The sequence below is a fragment of the Xiphias gladius genome, chromosome 1 (genome assembly GCF_016859285.1).
Source record: "Xiphias gladius isolate SHS-SW01 ecotype Sanya breed wild chromosome 1, ASM1685928v1, whole genome shotgun sequence".
Lineage (NCBI taxonomy): Eukaryota > Metazoa > Chordata > Actinopteri > Istiophoriformes > Xiphiidae > Xiphias > Xiphias gladius.
The window spans coordinates 29,476,680-29,501,177 of record NC_053400.1 but is presented as its reverse complement, the minus strand read 5'-3'; the positions used below and the strand labels follow the sequence as shown (position 1 = coordinate 29,501,177).

General features: G+C 43.1%; 2 protein-coding genes across 7 annotated transcripts in view; one reads left to right on the top strand and one right to left on the bottom strand.

Annotated features, from left to right (window-relative positions):
* The window catches only part of traf6 (TNF receptor-associated factor 6), a 7,712-nt gene extending 4,887 nt beyond the window's left edge, over positions 1-2,825 (top strand). For all 5 annotated transcript variants that reach the window (XM_040124736.1, XM_040124765.1, XM_040124756.1 and 2 more), the window contains one exon: positions 427-2,825. In XM_040124736.1, coding sequence (XP_039980670.1) covers positions 427-1,035 — 609 coding nt within the window. In that variant the 3' untranslated portion in view covers positions 1,036-2,825. The remainder of the gene's footprint in view (positions 1-426) is intronic.
* On the bottom strand, positions 2,785-24,498 carry trpm5 (transient receptor potential cation channel, subfamily M, member 5). 2 transcript variants are annotated; one of them, XM_040124705.1, is made up of 26 exons: positions 23,618-24,498; positions 21,981-22,048; positions 20,545-20,701; positions 20,253-20,433; positions 19,626-19,792; positions 19,278-19,455; positions 17,970-18,034; positions 17,417-17,602; positions 16,978-17,077; positions 16,679-16,797; positions 15,935-16,276; positions 14,755-14,898; positions 12,620-12,743; positions 12,252-12,397; positions 11,385-11,497; positions 11,202-11,303; positions 10,290-10,548; positions 5,813-5,931; positions 5,485-5,617; positions 5,182-5,356; positions 4,835-5,003; positions 4,509-4,687; positions 4,127-4,259; positions 3,832-3,904; positions 3,598-3,688; positions 2,786-3,465 (listed from the first exon to the last, which is right to left on the bottom strand). In XM_040124705.1, the coding sequence occupies exons 1-26, from the start codon at positions 23,642-23,644 to the stop codon at positions 3,320-3,322; spliced, it is 3,696 nt and encodes a 1,231-aa protein (XP_039980639.1). In that variant the 5' UTR covers positions 23,645-24,498; the 3' UTR covers positions 2,786-3,319. The 2 variants fall into 2 exon arrangements, with proteins under 2 accessions (XP_039980646.1, XP_039980639.1); XM_040124712.1 differs by lacking the exon at positions 14,755-14,898 and having other exon boundaries at positions 2,785-3,465.

The window sequence follows — 24,498 nt, the reverse complement described above, 5'->3', positions numbered from 1 at the left end:
CAGGTACGGGTAGAACATGCAAACTCTAGACAGGAACGCCCCTGCAAAACCGGCGGGGGGGGGTCAAACCCAGAACCTTCTTGGGCCCCCCTTTTTTAAATTTATTTTTATTTTTGTTGTCACTATTATTTAATTAGGCTTTGGTCATTTTGGGGGAGGTATCCACATTTTAAGGAGATAAATGGGGTGATGTATAGCTTGGCTTGTAGAAAAATATACTGTAGGAACATTCATCAGTTTAAACATTTTGCTTAAGCCATCATGGACCTTCAAAAGTATACATTTTTTTCTAAAGAGCAAGAGTTTTGCCTCCTTTTCCTTTCCTGATAGTTCATTTTTGTCAGCAGCATCTTGTCTCTGGCTGTTTGAGACTTTTTTAGATCTTGTCACGATTGTCTTTAAGCCCCTGTCTGATCTCTTACACAGGCAGGCCAGCTTGCAGAGCTCAGGCGTAGGGTGTCGATGCTGGAGGAGACAGTGAAAGAGCTGGAGGCCCAGCAGTGCCGCGGTATCTTCATCTGGCGCCTCAAAGGTTTCTCTGCCCATCTGCGAAACCAAGAAGCAGGCCTGCCTGTGGTTGAGCACAGCCCCAGCTTCTACACAGGCTCTCCAGGCTACAAGTTATGCTTGCGTTTACACCTGCAGACCCCAAATGCCCTGCGCTGTTCCAACTACATCTCACTCTTTGTCCACACCATGCAAGGAGCTTTCGACGGGCAGTTGACCTGGCCATTTCAAGGCACCTTCCGGCTTGCCATCTTAGATCAGGGTCCCGAGGGTCAGCACCACATGGAGGTGATGGAAACTAAGCCAGACCTGCAAGCCTTTCAGAAGCCCACCATCCACCGCAACCCCAAAGGATTCGGCTACGTTACCTTTATGCACCTGCATCAGCTGAACCAGAGAGCCTTTGTCAAAGACGACACCCTACTTATCCGCTGTGATGTGACACCACGTTTTGACGACAATATGCCTCACCGGGAGGGACCAACAGTGCAGCCTAGAGGGCCTGAGGCATCAGTTTCAAGGGACTAAAATCAAACTAATATCTACGGGATCATCGTTATGCTGAAATGTCAGTACAATACATCCCCCAATACTGTTCAGCTCATTTTAATTGGCAGAGATCAGGAGAAGGGGGATTCATGTTCACAGTCAAAAATTTGGAAACAGCAAGTATGCTAGTATTTATTTCTTTGCTAACGTTTAAATGTCAGTATAATTTTTGTTTTTAATAGATACATACAGCACAAACCTTTTAATTAACTTTCCAAATGTACGTACTCAGCTATACGGTACCAACATTCAGTAAGCCTATGTTCAAATTGTAGAAATAGTCGGTTTAACTTAGTCTCTACTTGTTGTTGTTGGAGGCAGCACCGAATGTTAAAGATACCCTGTAGAGTTTTTTACCTCTAGTGGCACTATGGAGCAGTGTTTGCGACAAGCAAATCCCCATTTTAGTTTTTATGTTATCCTCTGACAGCACAAACACAAGGATCCGCATGTAGGTTTAGGGGCATGGGAGTGGTGTGACACACATTGTGCAGAGGGCGGTACTGAAAGTGAGTAGTTCATGCAGTCCATAAAAAATGAGGAGAAAGGTGAAGTGGTGAAACGGAGCCACAGTTGGAATTGTGAGAAACGTGACGTGTTTGGGTCCAAAAACAAATATTCCGGTATCAGATCCTCGAAAAGAAATGGCTGTACAACGAAGAAGAAGTGTTGCAAACACACTGAAATTACTCCTCTTATCACGGTATGAGACCTTAGTCCAAGTATATATTTTTTTATGCCAAAAACATGGGAGCCAGGAGAAATATCTTTTGTGTATGTGTCAGTTGACCAATATTCATCAGAATAAATGGGGTGCTGTCTTGGAACATTTCTATTTAATATATCTGCGGGTGAAACAAGATACAGAGGAGTATTATGTCAACTGGAGGTTTGAGGCTGTAGTCAAAGAAAAGAAACGTGTCTGGCCATGTTCATCAAACAGAAGGATGGCTATATGACATCCCCTGGTTTCATGGTCGATATTTGGTGGCAGTAACATTGTAAGCAGTTTAGCAACGTTCCAAGAAAGGGTGAAGAAGAGGACTACTAGTTGATGTATCCGGGGATATTTGGAAACAATGCAAGTTTCAAAATATTCAAAACACTGGTTTGCAAATATTTTGTAAGGAAGGAAATGCATTCGTCACATTTGCTGGACCTCATGGACACACTTTTGATGAGAAACACTGAATGTAAACATGTTGCGTTCACACAAAAGCTCCACAGGGTATTTTTTTTTAAACGAAGATTATTGTAAGGATTAGTCAAATTCGTATGCATTTCCAACTCAGCATTTCATGATTCTCTATTGACTGTCCTTAGGGTGTCACCGTTACATAATCAGCAAAAAACTGACAACACCTTTTTTCAACATGGAGGATTTTTCTGTTTACTAAGTTTCATAAGAACTGTATACTTTTGCTGAATACATTACAGCGAAGCAGATTTGTCACCATGTTGCTCATTTTGCTTTGGACAGAATTCATGGTGCCTTTCACACAAGCTGCTGTCTAATATGACCTGTAAAATATTACAGGCGTAGACATAAATCCAACATCGTGGGACCGTGTCTTTACTTTAAGATAATATTCCGCCTGTTAAAACATTACAGATGTGGATAGTAGATTGTATTTTTGCTTTTACACTGTATTGATATGATGCCGTTCAGTGATTTGACTGTATAAACAGTTATTGTCATGAATTTTAGCATATGATCCAACGCTGATGAAAATAGCCTTAAATTAAAGCTAAGCATACATAAAATCACAGCCACTGTGGTGTCTAACATTTATTGTCTTCTACTGTTCTAGACAATACATTGATACATTGGCGGGGGAAAAAAAAAAGCTGAGTTTTATTCCTGTATGTTTTTGTTATATAACCAAGGAACTAAAATGGTATGCCATCTGTAAGTGACTCATTTGATAATTCCCTCTGCCTTTTGTTGCACTGAAGGAACCTGGTAAAATGTTTCCTATAAGAAAGGTACAGTTACAGTAGTGCTGAGAACATGTTTAGAGTTTAGAGAGTCTTACAACCACAGAAAGTGTCAATGTGTCCCGAAATTTAGCACCAATCAAAAACCATGGAAACATCTGTGAATACACCCAACATCATTTTATTAATTTAGAGTCCAAATCAAGTCAGTGTTCCCTTTCCCCCCCAATTACACCATCATACCTCAAAATATTCTAAAAATCTTTCGTATAGTATGATCATTCACAACTAGCTGTCTGCGTGCTACCAGCTACTAATATTGCTTTTATTCATCAATATAGGGAAATTTTTTGTTAGCTCCATATCCTGGGTGACCTGGTGTGGGTGCTCCCCCTTCCCGTTTGACTTCTTTCTCTGGCTGACTTTGAGGTGCGTCTTTGGCGCCGCTTAGCCTGCAGCCCGTTAGAGGCACTGAAATGTAATGCCACATTAATATTAAATATCAAATCATACAGTAGTACAAAGGTGTGTTACAATAACTGGCGTTTTTGTCTACTGTCACAATTATGAGGAAGTCTTTCCTGTGTTTGATTTTTGACTCACTTGGAGCTCTTGGAGCTTCTTTCCCACACTTGAGTGTGCTTTGAGCAAAGCACTCTGCCATCCAGGACAACACCTCTCCACAGTATTTGACCTAGAGACAGGTCAGCCAGAAATGAATGAGGGTTATGTAAACTCTGTCAGGTTACTTACTAGATTTTTATGTGAAATAGTCTTTGGAAAATGCAACTACATTATGTGTGAAGCAGTGCGGTTGAGGTCACTTTCCAGGTTTACCTGAGCCTCCATGGATGCCAGTCTCTTCTCTTGGTCCTTAAACCTACTGACAATCCTCAGCAAGCTCTGAACCCTTGCTCACAGACAAAAATCAGTTAAAACCATATTCAATGATGCAGTAACCAATTTTTACCACTAGGGATCAGAAGCGCTTTTAAAACAAGCTATGGTTTGTTGCTGGGCAGGTAGTGCATAGTGAGCTTGTCAGGGCTTGTTTACTAAAAGATTATATTTTCTTATAATCAGAGTATATGACAGTTTACCCAGGACAACAAAATTGCGAAATGACAGTTACTTCGATGAGGTACTCTTGAGTCTCTCCTCGCTGCTTTCCCAATGCTGGCGCTCCAGTTTGGCCAGGTAGTTCTCCCTCTGCACTGTCTCCCATGTTATCAGCCTCTGGTCTAGCCCTGTTGGCAGCTCCCTCTCTGGCAAAACACACGCAGGCACGCACGCACGCAGACACACACACACACACACACACACAAGGATGCAGTCCAACAACTAATCAACCAACAGGCAATTTCCATGTTCTGTGTGTGTGCCTGTATTTCATTCAATGTTAATTGAGCCAGATAAGCCACAAGAAAGTATTTCAGCTGCCTGACATGAGGTAGAATGTCTTAATAGTCCCTCTAATGGAAATGTGCTGAACTAAGCATATAGAACCTTCATACCAAGATGCTCCTGCTTGGACTCGGGCTGTTTGACCAGGCTGAGGAGGATCTGAGAGAGGTGGCTGATGATAATGAAGGGTGGGGCCAGTGCTGGGCGGCTGTGGTATTCCACAATGAGGTTGTATCTCTGGAACTTCCAGAAGATGTCGGTGTTGCCCTGCACTACCTGGAATGTGTAGCTGCAAATTGGGGGGAAAAAAGATCAAAAAGCCAATAAAACCGGTTTGCGTCTTTTGATTTTACAGTGTACAAAGAAGCAACTAGCTCAACTCATTTCATCAGACAGACAAACATATGGACGGTTTCCCGGATTCCCATCCCCTGACCTGAACATGGCAATAAGCAGGTTTAGCAGCAGGACATTGGTGACAAGAAGGAAGATAACCAGCAACAGAATGACCAGCCAGTTGGCATAGATGTTTGGACATGGCGGTCGTAGCCCCATGATAATCTCCTCTGAGTCACTGGTGCAGTTAATTTCGGGCATGCGAGCAGCTGTTCTCCGTTTATGAAAGAACAACAAAATTAGATTAGAAGACATAACATTCAGGCCAACAGAAAGCCATCCATGACTGCATGAATGATCAAAATACAACAGGACAGAAATTTGTCACAAAAGCAACATCTTCTTTGTACTGAATAAATACAGAATTTCTCATCTGCTGTAATTTACCATCTATTTCCTCCAAAGGGATCTGGCCAAAAATGTGCAGGTAGGGGCGGTACAAGGCTCTGCGAAACACCCAGTCAATCCTGGGATCATTGGGGTGGAGAAGAGCCTGGGTGGCAACGCCGTAGGCGATGAGCCACACACTCAGGAAAAAGAGGAAGAAGAAAACGTCCTTCATCTGTTGAGGAGACACAATCGTGTTTTTTTTATCTCCTCTTAATGGGCTACACAAGATCTACACCGTCTTCATCGACGACCAAGGACATCACCTTCATGTTTAGATAGTAGTGTTTTTGTTTTACTCACCATTCTTTCCACAATAATGATCTTGGGGCCCAGCTGCTTATGAATGGCAAAGATGTGGATCAGACGCAGAGTGAAAACCATGAAGTCTATCGCCAAGACTGTCCTTCCCGCCTCATAGGTGTGATTAACCATCCTGCAAAAATCCAGTTAAACAGACATAGCTTCTTCATTTCTACCCCTTCTTCCCATTCAGTAATTATTTCATTCACTCGCTCCCTTATCTTCATACTGTAGCCTTATACCATCATAACGACGACTCTAGAGCCTCCACAAACTTGTGTTACGTTTTATTTTTTCAGTGTCATCACTGTCATGAAGTGTTAATTACCTGCATGAAACCCCGACAACAAAGAGTGAGATGGCAACCATGTCACACTTGTTCCAGTTGTCCTCGACATAGAGTTTGAACTTCTTCAAGATGTTCATCTCTTCATCCGTGAAAAAGCTCTGTCATAAAAGATAGTGTATGTATTAGGCTAATTTAGGATATAAATATTTTTATTTTTTTTAAGAAAATCTAAAAAAAGATAATCATAGCCACTCATTTTCAAGCAGCCTTATCTTTGGTATTAGAATTGTGATGTGTCATTTCTTGCTATTACATCATTTTTTTTTTTTTTTGAGTGTAACTAGGATGCAGTGATCTGTGACTTAAAACGAATGTGGGCTAGGGGCGTAAAGTGGGGGACCGAGGGCCCCTTCCCTACTTGCAGCCCCCCCTTCTTCCGGCACCCTTGCTTGGACCACGCCTATATTTGAACTTGGCCTTCACTGTGATCTCAACTACACAACTGTAAAGTTTTCTGACCGCATCTTGCACGGATCTGACGCATTCTGCCACAGTGGACAAAATCTGTCCACAGACAGGCATATAAACAACTGCCAAAGTGCTCATAACTACCTCTGTGGTAGTTCCCGCTACAGAAGTTGTCCCCAGGACCACATTTTGCCATGATCACACACACACACACACACACACACACACACACACACACACACACACACACACACACACACACACACACACACACACACACACACACAGAGAGACAGACTCACAAGGTGAAAAAAATAACAGCCCAGCTGTCGCGGCTGGTGCTAAGAAGGTTGTATGCTAGTGTAAAGTTTTCATTTAATATGTAAATGTATTCACAGCCTCACTAATTCTAGGAGTTTATAGATAAATGAGGCTTTAAGAAACCTCTTAACCTTTTCAAACCATTAGCTATGTCTGAACAGAGTTTTTTTTTCTCTATTAGAGCTAGATAATATTTTTCTCTTGTTAACATGCCCTCTGCCAGGTCACACACTGGAGCCCTATTAAGACACATCCGCAGGGCCAAAAGGGAGTTAGCAGGTACACAGCCCTGCTGCTGTAGAAGCACCTGTAGTGCCCCACATTCTCACTCTGTGAAATGTCTCTTGCACCTCAAGTGTAAGATTGAGTGTCTCCCGTGGCTTGAACAGAGCACCAGTAAGTGCACCAAGAAAATGTGCTTGGACTCTTGATGGTGCAATTAATTTGGGAGCAAGCTGAGAGAGGTATGCTGCTGTCATAAAGTGATAGACTACCTAACTACAGTGACAAGAAAAAATACGTGAACCTTATGAAAATACCTTGTTTTCTGCAGTAGCTGATCATAAAACTTGATTCATCTTCATCTGTCAGTATACACGAACATAATGTGCTTACGCTAATAACACATAAAACAATTTTACGTCTTCATTGAACACACCCATTAGACATTCACATTACTGGTGGCAAAAGTATGCTAACCCTTGGATTTAATAACTGGTCAAACCTCCTTTGGCGGCAATAACCTCAAACAAGCACTTCCGGTAGCTGTGGATCAGACCTGCACAACGTTCAGGAGGAATTTTGGACCATTCTCCCCCACAGAGCTGCTTCAGCGGAGCCATATTCTCGGGATGTCGGTTGTGAATAGCTCTCCTGAGGTCATTCCATAGCATCCCTATTGGGTTAATTCCTGGGTTCTGTCTAGGCCGCTCAGAAAAGGTAGATTTTCTTTGTTTGAAGTCATTCTGTAGTAGATTTACTTCAATGTGTAGGGTCGTTGTCCTACTGCATCGTCCAGCTTCTAAGTTTCAGCTGGCAGACAGCCACCCTGACATTATCCTGTAAGACACCTCGATAAACTTGAAAATTCTTTTTACCTTTGATCGTGGCGAGCTGTCCAGGCCCAGAGGCGGCAAAGCAGCCCCAAATCATGATGCTCCCTCCAACGTACTTCACCACTGGGATGATGTTCTCCATACGTAGTACTGCGTGTTCTTCCCAAACAATTCCACCTTAGTTTCATCAGTCCCCAAAACATCTTCCCAGTAGCATTGTCGAGTGTCAAGGTGTTCTTTGGTGGACTTCAGGTGGAGAGCAGTGGCTCCCTCCATGATGTCCTGTCATGGACACCATGCTCCATGCAACAGTGCACCAAGATTGTCATATGGTAGCTTCATGAAAAGAGATGTTAACCAGCTCAAATGATACTTTTAAGCCTTTAGATGTTACTACGGGGTTTATTGTTACCTCATTGAGCACTCTGCGTTGTGCCATTCTTTGTTGTGTTGGAACTGTCTTGGCTGGGCACCCACTTCTAGGAAGAGTAGCCACAGTACTAAATTGTCTCCATTTATAGATACAGTGCATTCAGAAAGTATTCAGACCCCTTCACTTCTACAGACCCCTTAATTTGCAGCCTGATGCTAAAATTGTTTAAATTCATTTTTTCCCTCATCAGTCTACCCTCAGTACCTCATAATGAAAAAGCAGAAACAGAATTTTAAGACATTTTTGCAAAGTTGTTAAAAAAGGAAAAACTGAAAGGATACATTGATTTGTGTGTTATTAGTTGAAATAGATTGTGTTCATTCATAATTGTAACTTAGATGAAGAGCTGAGCGTATTTTAAGACCATTTTCTACATTAATTCAAGTAATTCCAAAGGGTTCACATACTTTTTCTTGCACTGTAACCAATGGCAGCTATAGCATCATACAAATGGCCGGGATGGTGGAGTGAAAAGAAACCAAATCACATATTTTGTACAGCTACCCATGCAGCTTGCATTTGGGATCCTTTAGTCCTCTCAAAAATACTCTACAGGAGATGCTTTGCCAGGCCTTTACTGCAGCCGCCTTCAGTTGCTGCTTGTTTGTGGGTCTTCCTTCCTTCAGTTTTGCCTTCTTTAAGTGAAAAGCATGATCAATTTGTTTGAGGTCAGGTGACTGACTTGGCCATTGAAGAATATTCCATTTCTTTGTCTTGAGAAGCTCTCTGTTGCTTTCGCAGCATGTTTTGGATCATTATCCATCTGTACTGTGAAGTATTGTCCTATCAGTTTAGCAATTTTTGGCTGAATCTGAGCAGATAGCACAGACCTGTACACTTCAGAGTTCATCCTGCTACTTCTATTAGCAGGCACATCATCAATGAACACCAGTGACCCAGTTCCATTGGCAGCCATACATGCCCATGCCATAACACTGCCTCCACCATGTTTGACAGATGATGTTTTATGCTTTGAATCATTAACTGTTCCTTTCCTTCTCTATACTCTTCTCTCACCATCATTCTGGTACAAAAGTGAAATCTCTCTGGAACGCATATTGAGAGTTTACATGAACAGCTACCAAATGTAAATTCATCACTTGGAATCAACTCCAGACCTTTTATCTGCTTCATTTGTCATGAAATAATGAGGGAACAGGCCACACCTGGCTATGAAACTGGCCATGAGTGTTAGGGATTAAGTATAAAAATGGCTGTAATTCCTAAATGGTTAATGTTATATTTCTGTTAAGCCTGTTGAATTAAAGCTGAAAGTCTACACTTCAATCACTACTTGATGGACTTGTTTCAAATCCATTGTAGTGGTGTACAGAGGCCAAATTACAAAAATTGTGCCACTGTCCAGATACTTATGGACCTAACTGTATGTCTATATACTTATATACATACATACATATATATATATATATATATATTATATATATGTACGTGTGTGTGTGTGTGTGTGTGTGTGTGTGTGTGTGTGTGTGTGTGTGTGTGTATACACATAAACACATAAACACATTGCTCCCAACCTACATCAATTCATGCAACAACATTTTGGCTTTCACAGCTTTGTGAGAGAGAAGAGTCTTGCACCAACCAGATTTAAAAAGCTGGTATGTATAGGAAGTATGGTAAGAACTGGGGCCCTGGTGGCAAAGTCTCCCTTAAGGGAGAGGCATGCATCCTAGAGCCATCCCTTTGAAGGCACAGGGGCCCTGCTGGGCCCTGGTAGCTCGCCAGGGCCGCCTGTGGCAGTATGGTTCTTTTTTTGGAAACCTGTACCATAGTTCTGTTCAGCTCAGGGACTTTCTGAGATGCACGTTGAAACAGCAAGCTGAGGGAACAGAGGTGTCTCATCTGGGGCTTTGGGGCCTAAGGGACAAAGCCTCAGTGGGAACAGTGCAATATGGGCTTATGCTTGTCTGACTGGGAGAGAGTCGGGCGGAGAGGTGAAAGGCTCATGAATCCTTAAAACCCCAGAGAGAATGAGCTCATTGTAACGCTTCACATCAGCTCCTACTCAGATGTGTCGGTCTTGTCCGGCATGAACGCTGTCATGCGTACACATCTAATAAAAATGGCAGAGCTTCAAAATAGGTGTCACACTGCATAGACTGACAGATGTGGATACCTAAAAAAAATACTAAATGATGATCTGAGAACTTGGAATCTTTTTGAAAACATGAGATGGGATATTAAAAGAAACAGTGAGACTGGGTGCTTTGATGGTCACCTGTCGAAGTTCCTCCAGCACCAAGGTGAAGACCCAGAAGTACAGCATTATCTCTGGGACTCCAGGGCCAGAGGGTGGAGGCAGCCGGAAGTCTAGCAGGAGTACGTAGGTGAAGAGGAAGAGGAAGGCGAAGTACATGACGACATTACCAAGGAACACAGTGACAGGAGCGCTCCAGAAGCGACGCCAGCGGCGGAGTAAGAAACGCCACCAGACAGAGGCACAGCTCTGAGCTGTTGGATCTCCAGGTTGAGAGTCCCTGGAAATCAAACAGTGGAAAATACACTCAAGTGCTTCTCAAACTCTTTCTACATACTAACCATAACTAACAAGTACATAATGATCTAAGCACTGGTTATATCCTTGACTTCGTAAAATGGAACATTGGAAGATTACTGATGTTGTTTTAACCTTTGAAGATTGGGTTTGTTGATGCAGACTGGATGTACTCCAGGTTTTATGTTGTGCTGTCACTGATGTACATTGTTTTATGTGAGCTTGTGTGGTGGGTTTAAGCACGTGTTTTACTCATTTTTATTATGTTTTATGCATTTTATTATGTATTTTATTTCGAGTCAGTGTGTGTCCTGTATTTCATCTGGCTGCAAGGGAAATTCCCCTCGGGGAAGAATAAAATTGAAGTTGAAATGAAGGTGTGAATTGGTGTAGTGCATCTGACTTTTATACTTCATCTGAATTTTGGCTGAGGGCATGTACAGTTTTATTGTCAATATATAATGCAGGGTAATGGCATGCTACATATTTTTAGAAAGAAATAATAAGAATAAGTCAAATTTAACAGAAAAACAACTAAAATAATGCTTACGGTGGCGACTTCCTTTCTAGCTACATAATAAGATAATTTGCAGATTATTTAGCATCAACTTAGGTATGATATGATTGCAAACTCACAAAGGGTCATCGTCGTCAGTTAACAGTAAAGCCTTCTCCGTATCCAGACTGTCCAGCTCCACAAACTGCTCACGGCCGTTATGATTATCAAGGTCCTCATCACTGAGAAACACATGCGTGCGTCAGTGCACGCAACAAAACGATTTACAGCACATCCACGTGGGTCGGCATAACATTGGTCACCTGAACTTTATGAGGTTGGTCCAGATGAGCGGCGGACAGAAGAAAGACACCACGAGTTTGGAAATGGCTGTGTCCGTCGTCATCGCCCCCCACCAAATCTTTGTGAGGAGAGCCTGCAGTGCAAGTTTAGTTCTGTATCATTTAGGGTTAGAAATCGGATTGGGTTTCAGAGCAGGAATAAACTCATTTAACAGGTGAATGGAATTAACCACAAGAGGGCACCGCAGGCCTTAGAATATGTATCCACTGAAGCATCATATAGGGAGTTGCCCCCAGCTGGTTCACAGGAAAATAAAAATTAAAAAGATAATTTCCCCTCTTCATCAAACCATTTCCCATGATGTGTGGACCGTTTCCATCTTCACAACTGTCTAGTTCGGAATGAGGTCACTTACATGAAAGAACATGTCATGCTTAGTCAAGGGGTTGTCCACCCTTTGTGACAGACCGGTAAAATCCGCATTCTCTGGAAACATTACACAGGTACTGAATCATAACCATAACAGCTTCCCTTTTAAAAAACCAAAAAGGCTTAAAAGCTAATTTCATCTGTGTGCTTTAAATAAAATATTACTTCAACTTCTGTTGGTGGGATATTTTGGCAAAACGGTGCAGTGAATGGAGTTCAGTGAGCAGCAAAAACGATATGACTGTGAAATTAGTATGCAATACCCTGGAAAAGTTTTTAGTCACTGCAGGGCAGCAACAGTATTTCAATACAGAAGGCAGCAAAATAAATCACCTACTTCCCTTTATCAAACGCACAGTACTTTGAAACTGTTGGATGAAAGTTTAATGTTTCACAATAGCTGACAGAATCAGTTAAATTGGAGCCAAATGAGCATATGGATGGTATCTCTTTGTTACCTGAACTCCATCGTGGGCAAAGAAGGATTTGGCATCCGCCTCAGTTGCCAAATTAAGGACGGTAGATTTGCTCCAGCAGCGTGTTCTCCTCACTAACAAAGCATAAGCCCGGTCTTCACTGTTGGAGTAACACTCTCCAAAGACATCTGTCACAGTAACAACAATTGTTAGATCGTGTCAACCAGGGAGCTACATTTGAAGAATTCGCACATTCAGGTACATATTTCACTCCCCTCCAGCAGGATCTGCTTGTGCTTGCGAGAGACCGTGTTGTTTTGAGATCAGTGAATGCAACTCTTACGATGTTTGACCTCTACTTCTTCTGATCACGCTGTCAGCCGTTGTCATTGAATGGTTTATGTACTTACCAAGGGCAAACTGCTCATACTTGGCCTCCTTCATACTACGTGCAGACTCAGCCTCAGATTCCAGCCGTGCCATCTCTTTCAGAATCTTACAACCCGCCAGTGCTGCCGCCACCGCCTCGGGGCCCTGAAGAATTATAAGAAAGCCGAAGCCAAGAAATGGGTCTATGAGAGGGATCTGAGAAACCTAGTTGACAATTTAAGGGAGCTGCATCTTTTGCATCTACATGGGCGTGCTGTGCGCAACGGCCTGCAATAGATGCATTTCTACCTGCAAGTCCGCCCCTTTTTGAAGGTCCACTTTTTGATTTGAGCATGTAAATTACAGCTATACTCACATACAGTGTATAATCCACTCTACGTTTACCAACGGTATAGATCTGAACAAAGCTCTGACAGCATATAATCAGATAACATCAATGTCTTAAATTCCACCTTGGATGTGGCTAAAGTGGCGTCTTCTACTGAGATAGAGAAACCTACCTTCACCCTTGAAGCGACCTACCAGTGTTTTTAAATATGTTGGCCTATTTATTACAATTCACCAACAATTTACATTTATGTTGGCCATTTTCTATAGCAAACCCCTGGTGTAAAGCCTTTTCTGTGTGCATTTTTTTGCCACGTTCAAGGGGTTCTTGTTTCAGTTCTCTTCAGCGCACAATGAAAATACAACTCGAGACTCCCTCAATATACCGTAATTCATCCTACTGAATATCAAGTCTTCACTAACTTCACTATAAGTTATATATATTGTGGTTGCATGCTGATGTGCTTGAAAGTGCAAACTGATCTGGTGATCAATCTTCCCATCTCTCTCTCGGCAAGGGAGTAGATAAATTTATTTCCAGAATTGCTGAACTGTTTCTTTCAACCAGTGTTTTAGCCTCAGATTGATTTCTTGTCCATCACACATACATGTGAGGCTAGAAGGAATGGGATGTTTATATGTTTATGTGAACAGGCCAACCAATAACCAATGTAATCTCTTTTTTTTTTCTTCTTTACAAAGAAAACCATTTCATGGTCCTTTCTAGACAGAGGCTGGCATTGTCTGTTATGCCATTATAGTACATTATCTTTATTGTATTATATTGTCATGTTCTATAATCACCAGGTAAGGGGAACCTTTAATGACCCTATACTTTGTAGGAGAAACATTTACAGGATTAACATCACAAATGTGTAAATGAAGAGCAATATACTAAAACAGAGGGCTCTCCATTTGAAGTTAAACTTAGTGGAGCAGACCTCATACCTCTTTATTTAAATGATCAATGATTTTTATATATTGTGCTGTATAATGTTCCTGGGTTCATATATATGTACATATTAAATATGAGATGTTTTGCTTGCACAAGACAGCCTGCAAGGATAATTGTCATGAGGCCCTCAACATGAGAGATACTTCAAACAATCAAATCATGAATGCAGATATCCCGGCCAGAGTCTGCGTGGTAAAATGATTTTTCAGAGGGGGATGTACACACAGTGAATGCAATTACCATAATTTCAGATAATGTTTGAAATAAGACGAAGGAAAGGAAAGGAGCACATCAGGGTGAACGCTTGTGAGATTACAATAATTGGTTCCCTTACTTCAGGGAAGGGCAAGAAATGAAAGGTGCCTTGAAAAGATGCTGAAAACAAAGAGCAATTACCATTGACTGGTGTCATTTAAACTATTCAAAGAGCATCAATTATATATCGGGATATATTTTTCATTAACTTCAGGACTTCAGATGTGTCTGCCTCAGACACTACCTCACCGCTGGTATACCGCTGGTTGGATATACTACCCCAGCAAGCGGCATGACCTTCATTTGAATAATGTTCTTGGAGATAAGATAGCTTTTTAGTTCACCTTAGCTCTTGATAAATATGCTGTTTGTTGGGCTCTTTTATCTAAAGTGACATTTTCATATGGCAGTACTGACCTGCACCTGCTGGCCCATATTATTCTTGTCCACACTGAATTCAGAGTACAAACTAGCAGAGTGTAATTCAGCGCATTTCAGTTTGGACTGAGTGTTTTTTGCCAATGCCAGGCACGGCTAGACTTTTATCGATTGAACTACACAGCGCTGAGATAGCACAGGCTGGAAATGAACTCGACTAAAGAAGCTGACAAGACTGACCATGGCCCAGAAGTAGTTAGCCATCTGCTGTCGGTTCTGAAGGACAGCCCAGAGGAAAAGATCCCTCCAAGGATGTTCACAGCGCTCCTCTAACTCAGCCAGATTCTTCTGGCTGTGGAACAGCCGACCCTTTGCTGGCTTCTCCTGGAGCACACAGACAGTACATTACATCTGTCAAATTTACACAGCTTACAGAACAAGCAATTATTACATTAGTCATACAATCTATGGCAGTCATTATTGCAAAACCAATTACTTCCTCTGCCAAGAAGGTTATTTTTTGCCTCATAGTCTGTTTCTCTGTCTGTCTGTCAACAGGAAATATAGGTACTTCAGAAAATGCATGAAGTGATCTCTACGAAATATGCTGAACAGACAAACCTTCAGCTAAAAAAGACTTTGATTTTGGTCAGGGTCTCATGTATAATTTCTTTTTTAATTTGAAGCTGTGCAACATGATACAAGCAACATACATTACACGACACGGAGAGAGGTAATTAAACTGCAAAGCCTGAGGGTATATTTAGACAAGATTTCTCAGGATGTGACAGCAGGTTTGGCTTGCGATGATGATCCAGCTCTTCCTCTCCGCAGTTATGGTGAAATTCAAGGCCCCCTGCCCAGTGGTCCCCAACCCTTGGGGTCTGGGCCTTGAGAGGGCCACTGAGGAAAAAATCTGAGGGGTTGCATGTTGACGAACAGGAAGGAAGGCAGGAAAACTACATAGTTCTGTTACACAAAGCCTGTCCGATTTTCCATGACTTCAATAACATGATGTAATTCCTGTTGATATAGTATCTTGGGATAAGACATAATGCAGATGGAGATCCTTCCATAGTTCAGGAGAGATTTAGGAGAGAATGGCTGATTTGAAAGGAGGGACAGAAGGGCAGGATTAACTAAAATTACGATGGCTTTACTGGTTTGATTCTATGTTTCACTCCCACTAGTGCAGGATGAGGTCACTCAACGTTTTCCAGGGAGTGAGTTTACCGTGAAGCCTGTATGTTGTCTGTTTCATTGCCTCTTTTCGCTTCACTTTGAGGTGTCACAAGCCAAAAAGGATGAGAACAGCTGCAAGACGCAGTCCAAGGTGGAACCTAATTCACCAGTTGAAAGGATTTCTTATTCAGCACAGTGTACACGATTTACTGGAACTTTAGTGAGAGAGTACACTCACCGTGGGGATCTTCTGGTAAAAGCCTTTGCAGGAGTCATGGAGAAAGTCTTTCAGCACTTTGGCAACCTCGTAGAGGGTGAAGCGGGGTTTCCCGTGCTCGGACGGATGGTGCCCGGGTGGGCCAGGTGTCCTGGCGGCTCCAAGCAGAAGCTGCTTCTCCTCGTACTTTTTCAGGAGCAGGTTGTGAAGCAGGCTCTTCTCTGACACAGACCGGTAAAGCTCCTGCAGACGACCGTAGGTAAGGAACTCCCCCAGGTTCACACCGTTGTCCACAAAAAGGCGCACAAAGTCCGGTTTGTCATTGATCAGTGCGTCCATCATCACCTCTTCAAGGTCGCATGCCTGCAAAGATCATGTGTCTTTGTCACAATGACTCATAAAGCAGTCTTCTCTTCTTCCTGTGAAAAGGTTTTTTTTAATTGTTGAGTTCTTTTCTTCTTTACTACAATGGACACTGGCTTGCCCCTCATATTTCTGTGCTATTTAGTGAGTCAATAGTCGGTAAGTCAATTTCATATTGATTTAATACAAACGTGGTCAAATGGCAATTTAAGTCAGTCAGCCCGTTGGGCCACCATTTTGGTACAGACTAAAATTACTCAAAAACTATTGGATGGAGCGCCATGAAATTTTGTTCAGACATTTATGAATCAACTTTACAGTGTTAACCACACTGAATGTAAGACAAGTCTATTTACCAGAGTGTGACAAACCTCCATTCAAATGACTCTGTATTCCTCTCACCTTCCACTCCACATCTCCATTAAAGATGTCACCCTTGGCAATGTCCACCCTGTTCCAGGCCACAGCCAGCTTCAGTTCGTCCAGGAAGTCCTGAGCTTCCTGACTTTGGCTCTTACAAGCTGGTACAAACAAACAAAGGTCACACGAGATGTCAACAGGTTCAAAACTTATCAAGTGCTCCAAATCTCAAGGGTCTCTCTCTGCATGCGACTGTCAAGTCACAAAACATATAATTGTGCAGCCTTAGAAAAAAAATTGCAAGTTTCTTGATAACATATCTCTCGCAAGAAGAACTTTACCCTTGACTAGAGCTTTGAGGATCACCGTGTCCAGCTCAGAGCTCTCCTGTTCAGGGTTGTGGACGGTGAGGAGATGCCCATGATCAAGTATCTTCTGGATCTGATTGGCAGGTTGACAGTCAGTTATTACTATAACCTCACTGGAATGAGGTGATGTGTATTTTTTTTTTTTTTAAATCACTAAAGCATTGTTTTCTAAAACTACAATCCCTTCACTGTGAATGTCAGCTTGAAAAAATATATTTCATTATTGGTATCTTTCCCTCCTCCTTCATATCCTTAATTAGGTCATCACATACAAATTTCAAAGATAAGGATGAAAATCCTACATTAGCGCCTCTCACAGTCTTTCCCACTGTGCCCCATTTTTTCTGGCAAAGTCTTGTGATGTGCATATCTGTGTATGTGCCTGTCTCCGTGCGGTGCACATCGCTCTCACCAGCTTGACCCAGTTACTAATGTCTGTGCTGTGGTGGGCATTTGGAAAGGTGTCCAGGAGCAGCTCATGAACACTGTCCGTATCCCAGCAGCCCCTATTCATAAACGTGACGAGGATGTCGGCCACGCCTCCCGAGCCTGCCAGGATCAGCCATGGTGTTGAATTGCCAATGCCGTTATACATCCTCTGTAGAAAGAGACACGGTGTTTAGACATGTAGACCAACTCACAAAAGTCCTCATTTTTACTTACTAACCTTCCAACTAAACATCAGCATAGAATCATATTGATCAGTGTAAACTGTAGTCTCTAATCTCCTCAGTTGTGGTTCTATTTATGCAAAATAAACAGGTGGCTTTGACAGGCTTTTTAGTCAAACAGATTTGTTTTGAGTAAACAGAGAGAATTAGTTTCATAGGCTGGCTCTGGCCTGCTCAAGCCACTGATCACAGTGAGATTACGCACATTCATATGACAAAACAGATATCTGGCTTTTAAAAGGTCGTGTCTTTAAAGTTGGTGAGTTACTAATTGCGTAAGAAAATAAAACTTACTTTGAGGATCTTGGGTTCTCCATGGACCAAGAGACACAGAACAGGGATCTCAAAACTGCCTGCGCCTGAAAGCACCGAAAATCCCATTCATAATAATATTGTTTGTGTCTGAGAGTGTCTGAAATGATTAACACTCTGGTTTTTTCGTCCCACCGTTGCGTGAATGATGCATGGGCGTCTCCAGTCAACTGCAAAACAACCCCCTGTCTGACCAAAGTGTTTTTTTGTACACACAGTGACACCTTTTTTCGCAGATTCCCCTTTGTCTTCCAGTTGCAAGCAGTTGAACCAAAGAATTATGTTGCCTTATCAGATTGGTACATTTGAACAGTTTTGGAGGCCTGAGGAGGTAAAACTGTCCAGAGTTCAACGATTAAAGAAAATAGTGTAGAGTAAAGTCTTTTGCATTCCGCTTTTTACCCCTAATTTCCTGTTAATCGTTTCACAATGCCCCTGCAGAAGCAGAGAGGGAGACTACAAGCTAACAGACGTGGATGTGAACAAGGCACAGTTTATATTAATATTTATCATTTAAATTATTCAAAAATTGGCTTGACAAATGTTTTATGAGGAAGGAAATGCACTACACACATTTGTTAGACATCGAGGATAAACATGGGGCATTTTGGCGAGAAACACTGAGTGTAAACACAAACTTTTGTTTGTTTATAAGAAAAACTCCAGAGTACCTTTGATTACTCAGAAATTTTGTGAAGAAGCACCACTAATCTATCTTTAGTTTGCACTTTTAAACCAAATACTATGGGGACTAGTGAGAGAAAACATCCAAGTCTGCTCACTAGCTGTTCTTTAGGAGACAGTCTGTATTTCAGATTATTTTTTTCACCTCCCATGGGCAGTGAAAAGTCTGTACCGGAATGTCACTCGCTGGCATACCACGAAACAGAAATCTGAGCAGATTTGTGCATTTACTCTACCACTGCACTTGTGTGCAATTTCGAATCATATGATTTTACAACAAGCCATGTGAAGAGGTCATAAATTATGAAGCAGGGCTTTATTTTAGGCTATCAGTTTATGAAGCAGCTACCTGTGCTATGAACATCGCCACAGTGCCCGCTTAATGCATCTATAATTCAACACCGTGAAAGGGACCATTTGTCAGAACGAGTACTTCCGCTTTAATATTTGACTTTATATTTCTGTACGTTTTATATAAGGAAAAATAAATGCAGGATTTTAACATTTAATTGAGTAATTCTAAATTCTGTTATTGTTATTTTGGCGCTTCAGTAAAGGATTTCTGACTCCGTTCCTAGTTCACAGCTGTGACCTAAAGGGTTTTACCTTCATAACCAGTGCGCTGAAGAGAGATGTGTTTGAGCAGCTTCACCCTCATTTCACTGGTGGCCCCGGGCCTGTTGGGATCCTCCTCCACCAGCACAAAGTGAGAGTGGTGGCTGTCCAGGGAATACACTGAGCCATGAGGCAGGTCCTGTGGCTTGTACACAGCAGGCTCATCCACCTTGAGAACATGAATACAGGTATGCGGAAAGACAGAGCCCAGCATGAACGCATTGATGAGAAAAATGTAAATATTTGCTGTTAGACGCCGCGGCTGTTTTTGTTTTGTTGTTGTTGTTGTTTGGTTTTTTTTATTGGCGCTGGATCGTCCCTGTGTGTGCGTGCTGAAACCTTGGCGGTGAGGAGTGCCTCTCGGTTGTGGATCATGTTCCAGGGCGCGATGCCAATGGCCACTACGCGTACTTTGGAGGAGGTGCTGGCCAAGGAGTGATCTCTCACCGCCTGGCCCAGTTGCTTGGTGATGCCGAAGCGAAGGCCATTAGTCAAAATCCACGCCCCTAGAGAACAGAGAGGCAGTTGCATACGTGTGCGCATGGGGTGTTGGCAGTTTTTTGCGGACTTGGTAGCGGGGTCTCGGGGAGCTAAAAGCAAATCTGTGTGTATCAAACTAGAGAGTTGCGTCCTGGAGTGCACGTCATCAGCTGGTCTACTCATGATGCTAATTAGATTATTGCCTTATTTGGTTAATGCAACAAAGAATTCAGTGTTAGTCCTCCTTACATACATTAAAAGTTATGAAAATATTTTTACACTCATGCAATTAAAAAACACATGAAAAAAATATAAATAATTTATGACTCTTATTTTAGACCTTATAGATCTAAATAAAGGACCAACTTTCATCTCTGTGATGTGTTTTTGGTAGCTCTGCTACCAGTCAACAGGGGGCAACCGAGAGCCCATTCTCTGAGTGTTGATCTCAAAAGCCGCCCCCAGTTTTGGCCCCTTGATTATAACCTGTGCTCTGTGCAGCCTTCACAAGCCCTTTTCTCAGCGTGTCCCTGAGCCAGGGCTTCATCTGAGCCAGCTCATCTCCTCCCACCAGCGCCACCACCAGGTGGGGCGGAGCCAGGCCCCACGCTTCCGTCAGCGTCTGGTAGATCAGCACCGGGTCTGTGTTGCCGCACACCCTCACGAACTGAGCACAAAGAGACGAGTTGAGATGTCGGCATTCTGCTCAAAACATTTATCCTCCAAACTCTTTCGCTGTGATAGAACCCTCAGTAATTGATATGTTATCTGGTTTCACCTTTCCTCTTGTCTTAGTGGGGCCAGTGAAGTCTATGTCGCCCACTCTCCCAGCTCCCCAGTGAACCTCCTGCCTTTCCATTCTGCTGGCCAGGCCTCTGGCTACATTCTCCAGTTTCCCATCCGCTGCGGAGCAGTAGGAGCAGCCCCGAAAGACACTGAGAGAAGCACACATTAAATTGATACGTGCATTGTACCATGAAAAAGAAAAAAAAAAAAAAAACCCGCTCACCTGGAACATCCTGCTCTCCGGCAGTGCACCTAGCACCTGGACAGTACTGTGATATCTTTGAACGCAAACTCAAGATTCACCGCTCAGATTTTTAGTCTCTACTTTTTCCAAATGCAAAGGCATAATCTGTCCTATAACCATCGGCTCATCTTGACCTATACTGCAATAAGTTGCAGTTTGGTCCGCCAAAGGGGTTATCGTGTTGTTCTGTTCGTTTGTTTGAGTGTTATTTAGCAGGGGGTCTCAAAAGCCAATCAAGAGATTTTCAAAAACGCTTGCAGTCAAGTAAAGCCGTGGGTCAAACGAAGAAAAGATTAGTGCCACTTATGAATTCCCCCTGGATCATAAGCCCTGATCAGCGAGGCAAAGAATGGCTCCATTCCAATGAGAAAGATCCCAAAACACTGTTATTCCTTGTTTTTTTGACGTGACATTTTATTTTTCTTTTGTTTGACACATAATTGAAACATAATTTATTAATCTCCACTATACTGTAAGGCAAGGCAAATTTATTCATATGGCACATTTCATACCCAAAGGCAGCCCAAAGTGCTTTATAGAGTAAACAGGCCAAAGCACAATAAAAAAAAAACTATACAAACAAATAAACAAAAGCACACAGAATAAAATCCTCACTTTCATCCTTAACTGAGGAAAGCCCCAATATTTCCAGACAGGGTCACGATACGTATTATAATGAAGCACATCCAGATGCAGAGGTGGATTAAAAGTCTATACACACGTTCTGTCATTAAAAATAACCCCATTTGGACGATCTGGCCGTGTTGGACGTACTGGGAGTGCTTTATAGTTTGGCTGCTTTGTCCTCAAATGCGCTGCATGGAGAATGTAGCACTTTGCCTTTTTTCTTAGTATTTAAAGCCTTCCATCCTACAGCTGGGAAGTTATGACCAGCTCTCGTGAATAATTTAAATCGAAAACATACTTGGAACTGGTTAAGGCTACAAATGTTTGCTTGCTCTAGCACCTCTTCCTCATGCGGCCTGCTCACGGCTGGACTGATCTGAACGCTCGCAAACGTCTATTTCCGGACGAGCTGATGGCGGGTTCTTTATCGTGAAGGCTGAACCGAAACGAACGGTAATTTGTTTCAGATAAGAGCCTCTAGCGGCTCTCCCGAGTGTACTGTATATGTCACTTCATGTGGAGGGAACAGGCCTATCTCTGACTTTCCACGCACGCACCTGTGCTCCTCTGACCACTCCAGTGCGTCCCCGCATCGCAGGCACCGCGTCCGCGGCTGCGGTGTCCCCTGTAAACAAATGAATGCACAGACATTAGGGTTAACTCTCCTCTAAATCTGCCGTGACTCGCTTTACCAGGTTCTTAAAATCTCTTGTGGTCAATGCAAAGTTGGCAGGATTTTCATCCACGCTTCTTATGCAAAGAGCTTCCCGCCTTGAACTTGAAATACACCAAAAAACCTGATCCACAATATTGCCGGCTCCCACCTGAACCTCTGGACACAAAACCCCTCTGATACAATGTGAAGTTTGCGCAATGTGCTTTTGACATTATAACTTGGCTTGTGTGTAGTTATTGTTTTTCGCTGATAAACAGCCACGGTCTGTTTATCTCTTAATGATTCTTTTCATACGAATAAATGGCACCGAGTTCAGAAAGGAAACTCATTCATTATTGATAAGATTATCCAGTTGCCTGAGTAAACACAGACTTTTATCAGCCAGCCTTATTTGCATGGGCACTTGAGCTGCCTGTGAAGGATGCTTAAAACAAAAATGCAACAAAAGTGCATATTTTCTCTGACAAAAAAGCAGCCATATCCCTTTGCACCTTGAATTAAAGAGAGTGTTTTAGCAGAACTGTGGTACAATGGTTAACGCATAGACTGAGAGTCAATTAGCGTTTAGCCATCTGTTTTAATGTAAGTGAGCAGCTTGTTGTGGGCGCCTTTATTTGACTACAGGCCCGAGTGTGGGCATGCAAACAGGACGATTTGCATGCAAAGGTAGAGGGAAGGACGCCCAGCTGCGTGCGTGCGTGTTTTCACGGGCCCATTCGCGCCCTCACACGCAAACGCGGCCGCTCGGAGCCTGCCACGATGAACTCCTCCTTCCGCGCGAGGAGAAGAGCGTGACGTGGGGTGTCCGAGTCAGTTTTCTGGGCCTGAGCAGCCATCGACACACACACACACACACACCCACAGTACGTGGTCGAGTGTAAATCCGCAGGGCCCCAGCAGAAATCCATTCCTTTTCAAATTTGAAACACGTATAGTTGAAATAACAAACTTTTCAGCACAGAAAAATCCTGGCAGTCCGAGCAGTTTGACTGCATGCAGTTGATGTGAGTGTCTTTGCCACGAAAGGACGTAATTGGGCAGCAATATTGTATGAAATCCAACCAAACGACCCGGCTCCCGATATTTTTCGTTGTGGGGAAAAAAGGGCAATCTTTAACACCACAAACCATGAGAGTGATGATCAATGTAAGTATCGATTGAGCCTTGCTTGGGAGAAAATGCATGAAATCTTCGTCTGCATTTGTGACACTCGTGAAGACACGCAAGGGGGACGTGAGTGCGTCTCCCTGAGTCTGTAGGGCTCGAACCCACAACCTCTGCTTCACCCCCTCAAACTGTGTCGTTACATCCTCCAGATATGGAATCATACACAGTTCCACACTGCACGACACCTAATTCTTAGGACGATTTTCCCACATTGCGCTACCACCCTTTGACACGCAATATACAGCAGGAGTGGAGGAGTAGTAGCAGACGCACATTTGTCATCGTATACAATATATATTTTACCTGGGAGCTTTCTTATAGATAAAGAGAACGACGCCAGCATATACTTACCAGAGGTGTGTCTTGTCCCCCCTGCATGGCTGAAATGAACGCTCCTCAACTCCTCCTGCCAAACCACACCTGTACGGACTGAGGGATTTTTTTTTTTGTGTTTTTTTTTTCCCCTCCCATCCCTTCAGGTGAACCCCCTGGGCCACCAGGAAGTGGGACAGAGGTGGGGCTCTCCCTCGGGCCAATCCTGGCGCGGCCTCGCTGCATTACTTTGCATCGTCGGCCGGGCCGCTGCACTCCCTCCTCATCAGGACCAAACGCTCCTGCTGCCCAAAGATACGCTTCGGGCTTCAGGAGGATTCTTTGCTGGACAACTTTTGTGTTGCTCTCTGAATTTTTTCGGCATTGGCGCGCAGCCAAAGAACGACACGTAATTATGAATCAAAATTTCAAAACAGCAGAATGGAAAACAGATGAACATAAAAAGTGTTGTTTTTTTTCCCCATTAGCTTTAGCATTGATCACCACTCTGTCAATGCGACAGCTTTGCACTAGTCAATATGGGCTGAAGGGAGACAAATGTGCGGCACATATCGGAGGGATTGTCCGACCAATTCCAGATCAGTGCTGTGTGCCATCATCACATGGCGGCTCGAGTGGCTCCACACACGTGTTGCGGCTACTTTCCTTTGCTCAGCCGTCATCGTAGCACGGCGGATACGTAGATAAGCCGCGATTCGTCCGGACCGTGGTCCAATATGCCCGACATTTTATCACACCACTGGCATAAAACCGGCCCTGTGCAGGTGTGAATCCAGTCAGTGGGGGGGGACAAAAGCTTGGAGACGGGAGGTGGGGGGCCTTAAAAGCCACCAAAGTGATCAGCAGAACCTAGGTGGGGAAAGTGAATGGCCCTGTTCGGCATTACCATCACTAAGGGG

What these genes read in the sequence shown, in the direction of transcription:
- trpm5 (XM_040124705.1), bottom strand. Translation starts at nt 23,644, where the DNA reads ATGCAGGGGGGACAAGACACACCTCTG. An exon ending in GAAGGCTGCACAGAGCACAG is followed by an intron (nt 19,793 to 20,252) that starts GTTATAATCAAG and finishes TCTGTTCTCTAG; the next exon opens with GGGCGTGGATTTTGACTAAT. An exon ending in ACTGACGACGATGACCCTTT is followed by an intron (nt 10,549 to 11,201) that starts GTGAGTTTGCAA and finishes TTTGATTTCCAG; the next exon opens with GGACTCTCAACCTGGAGATC.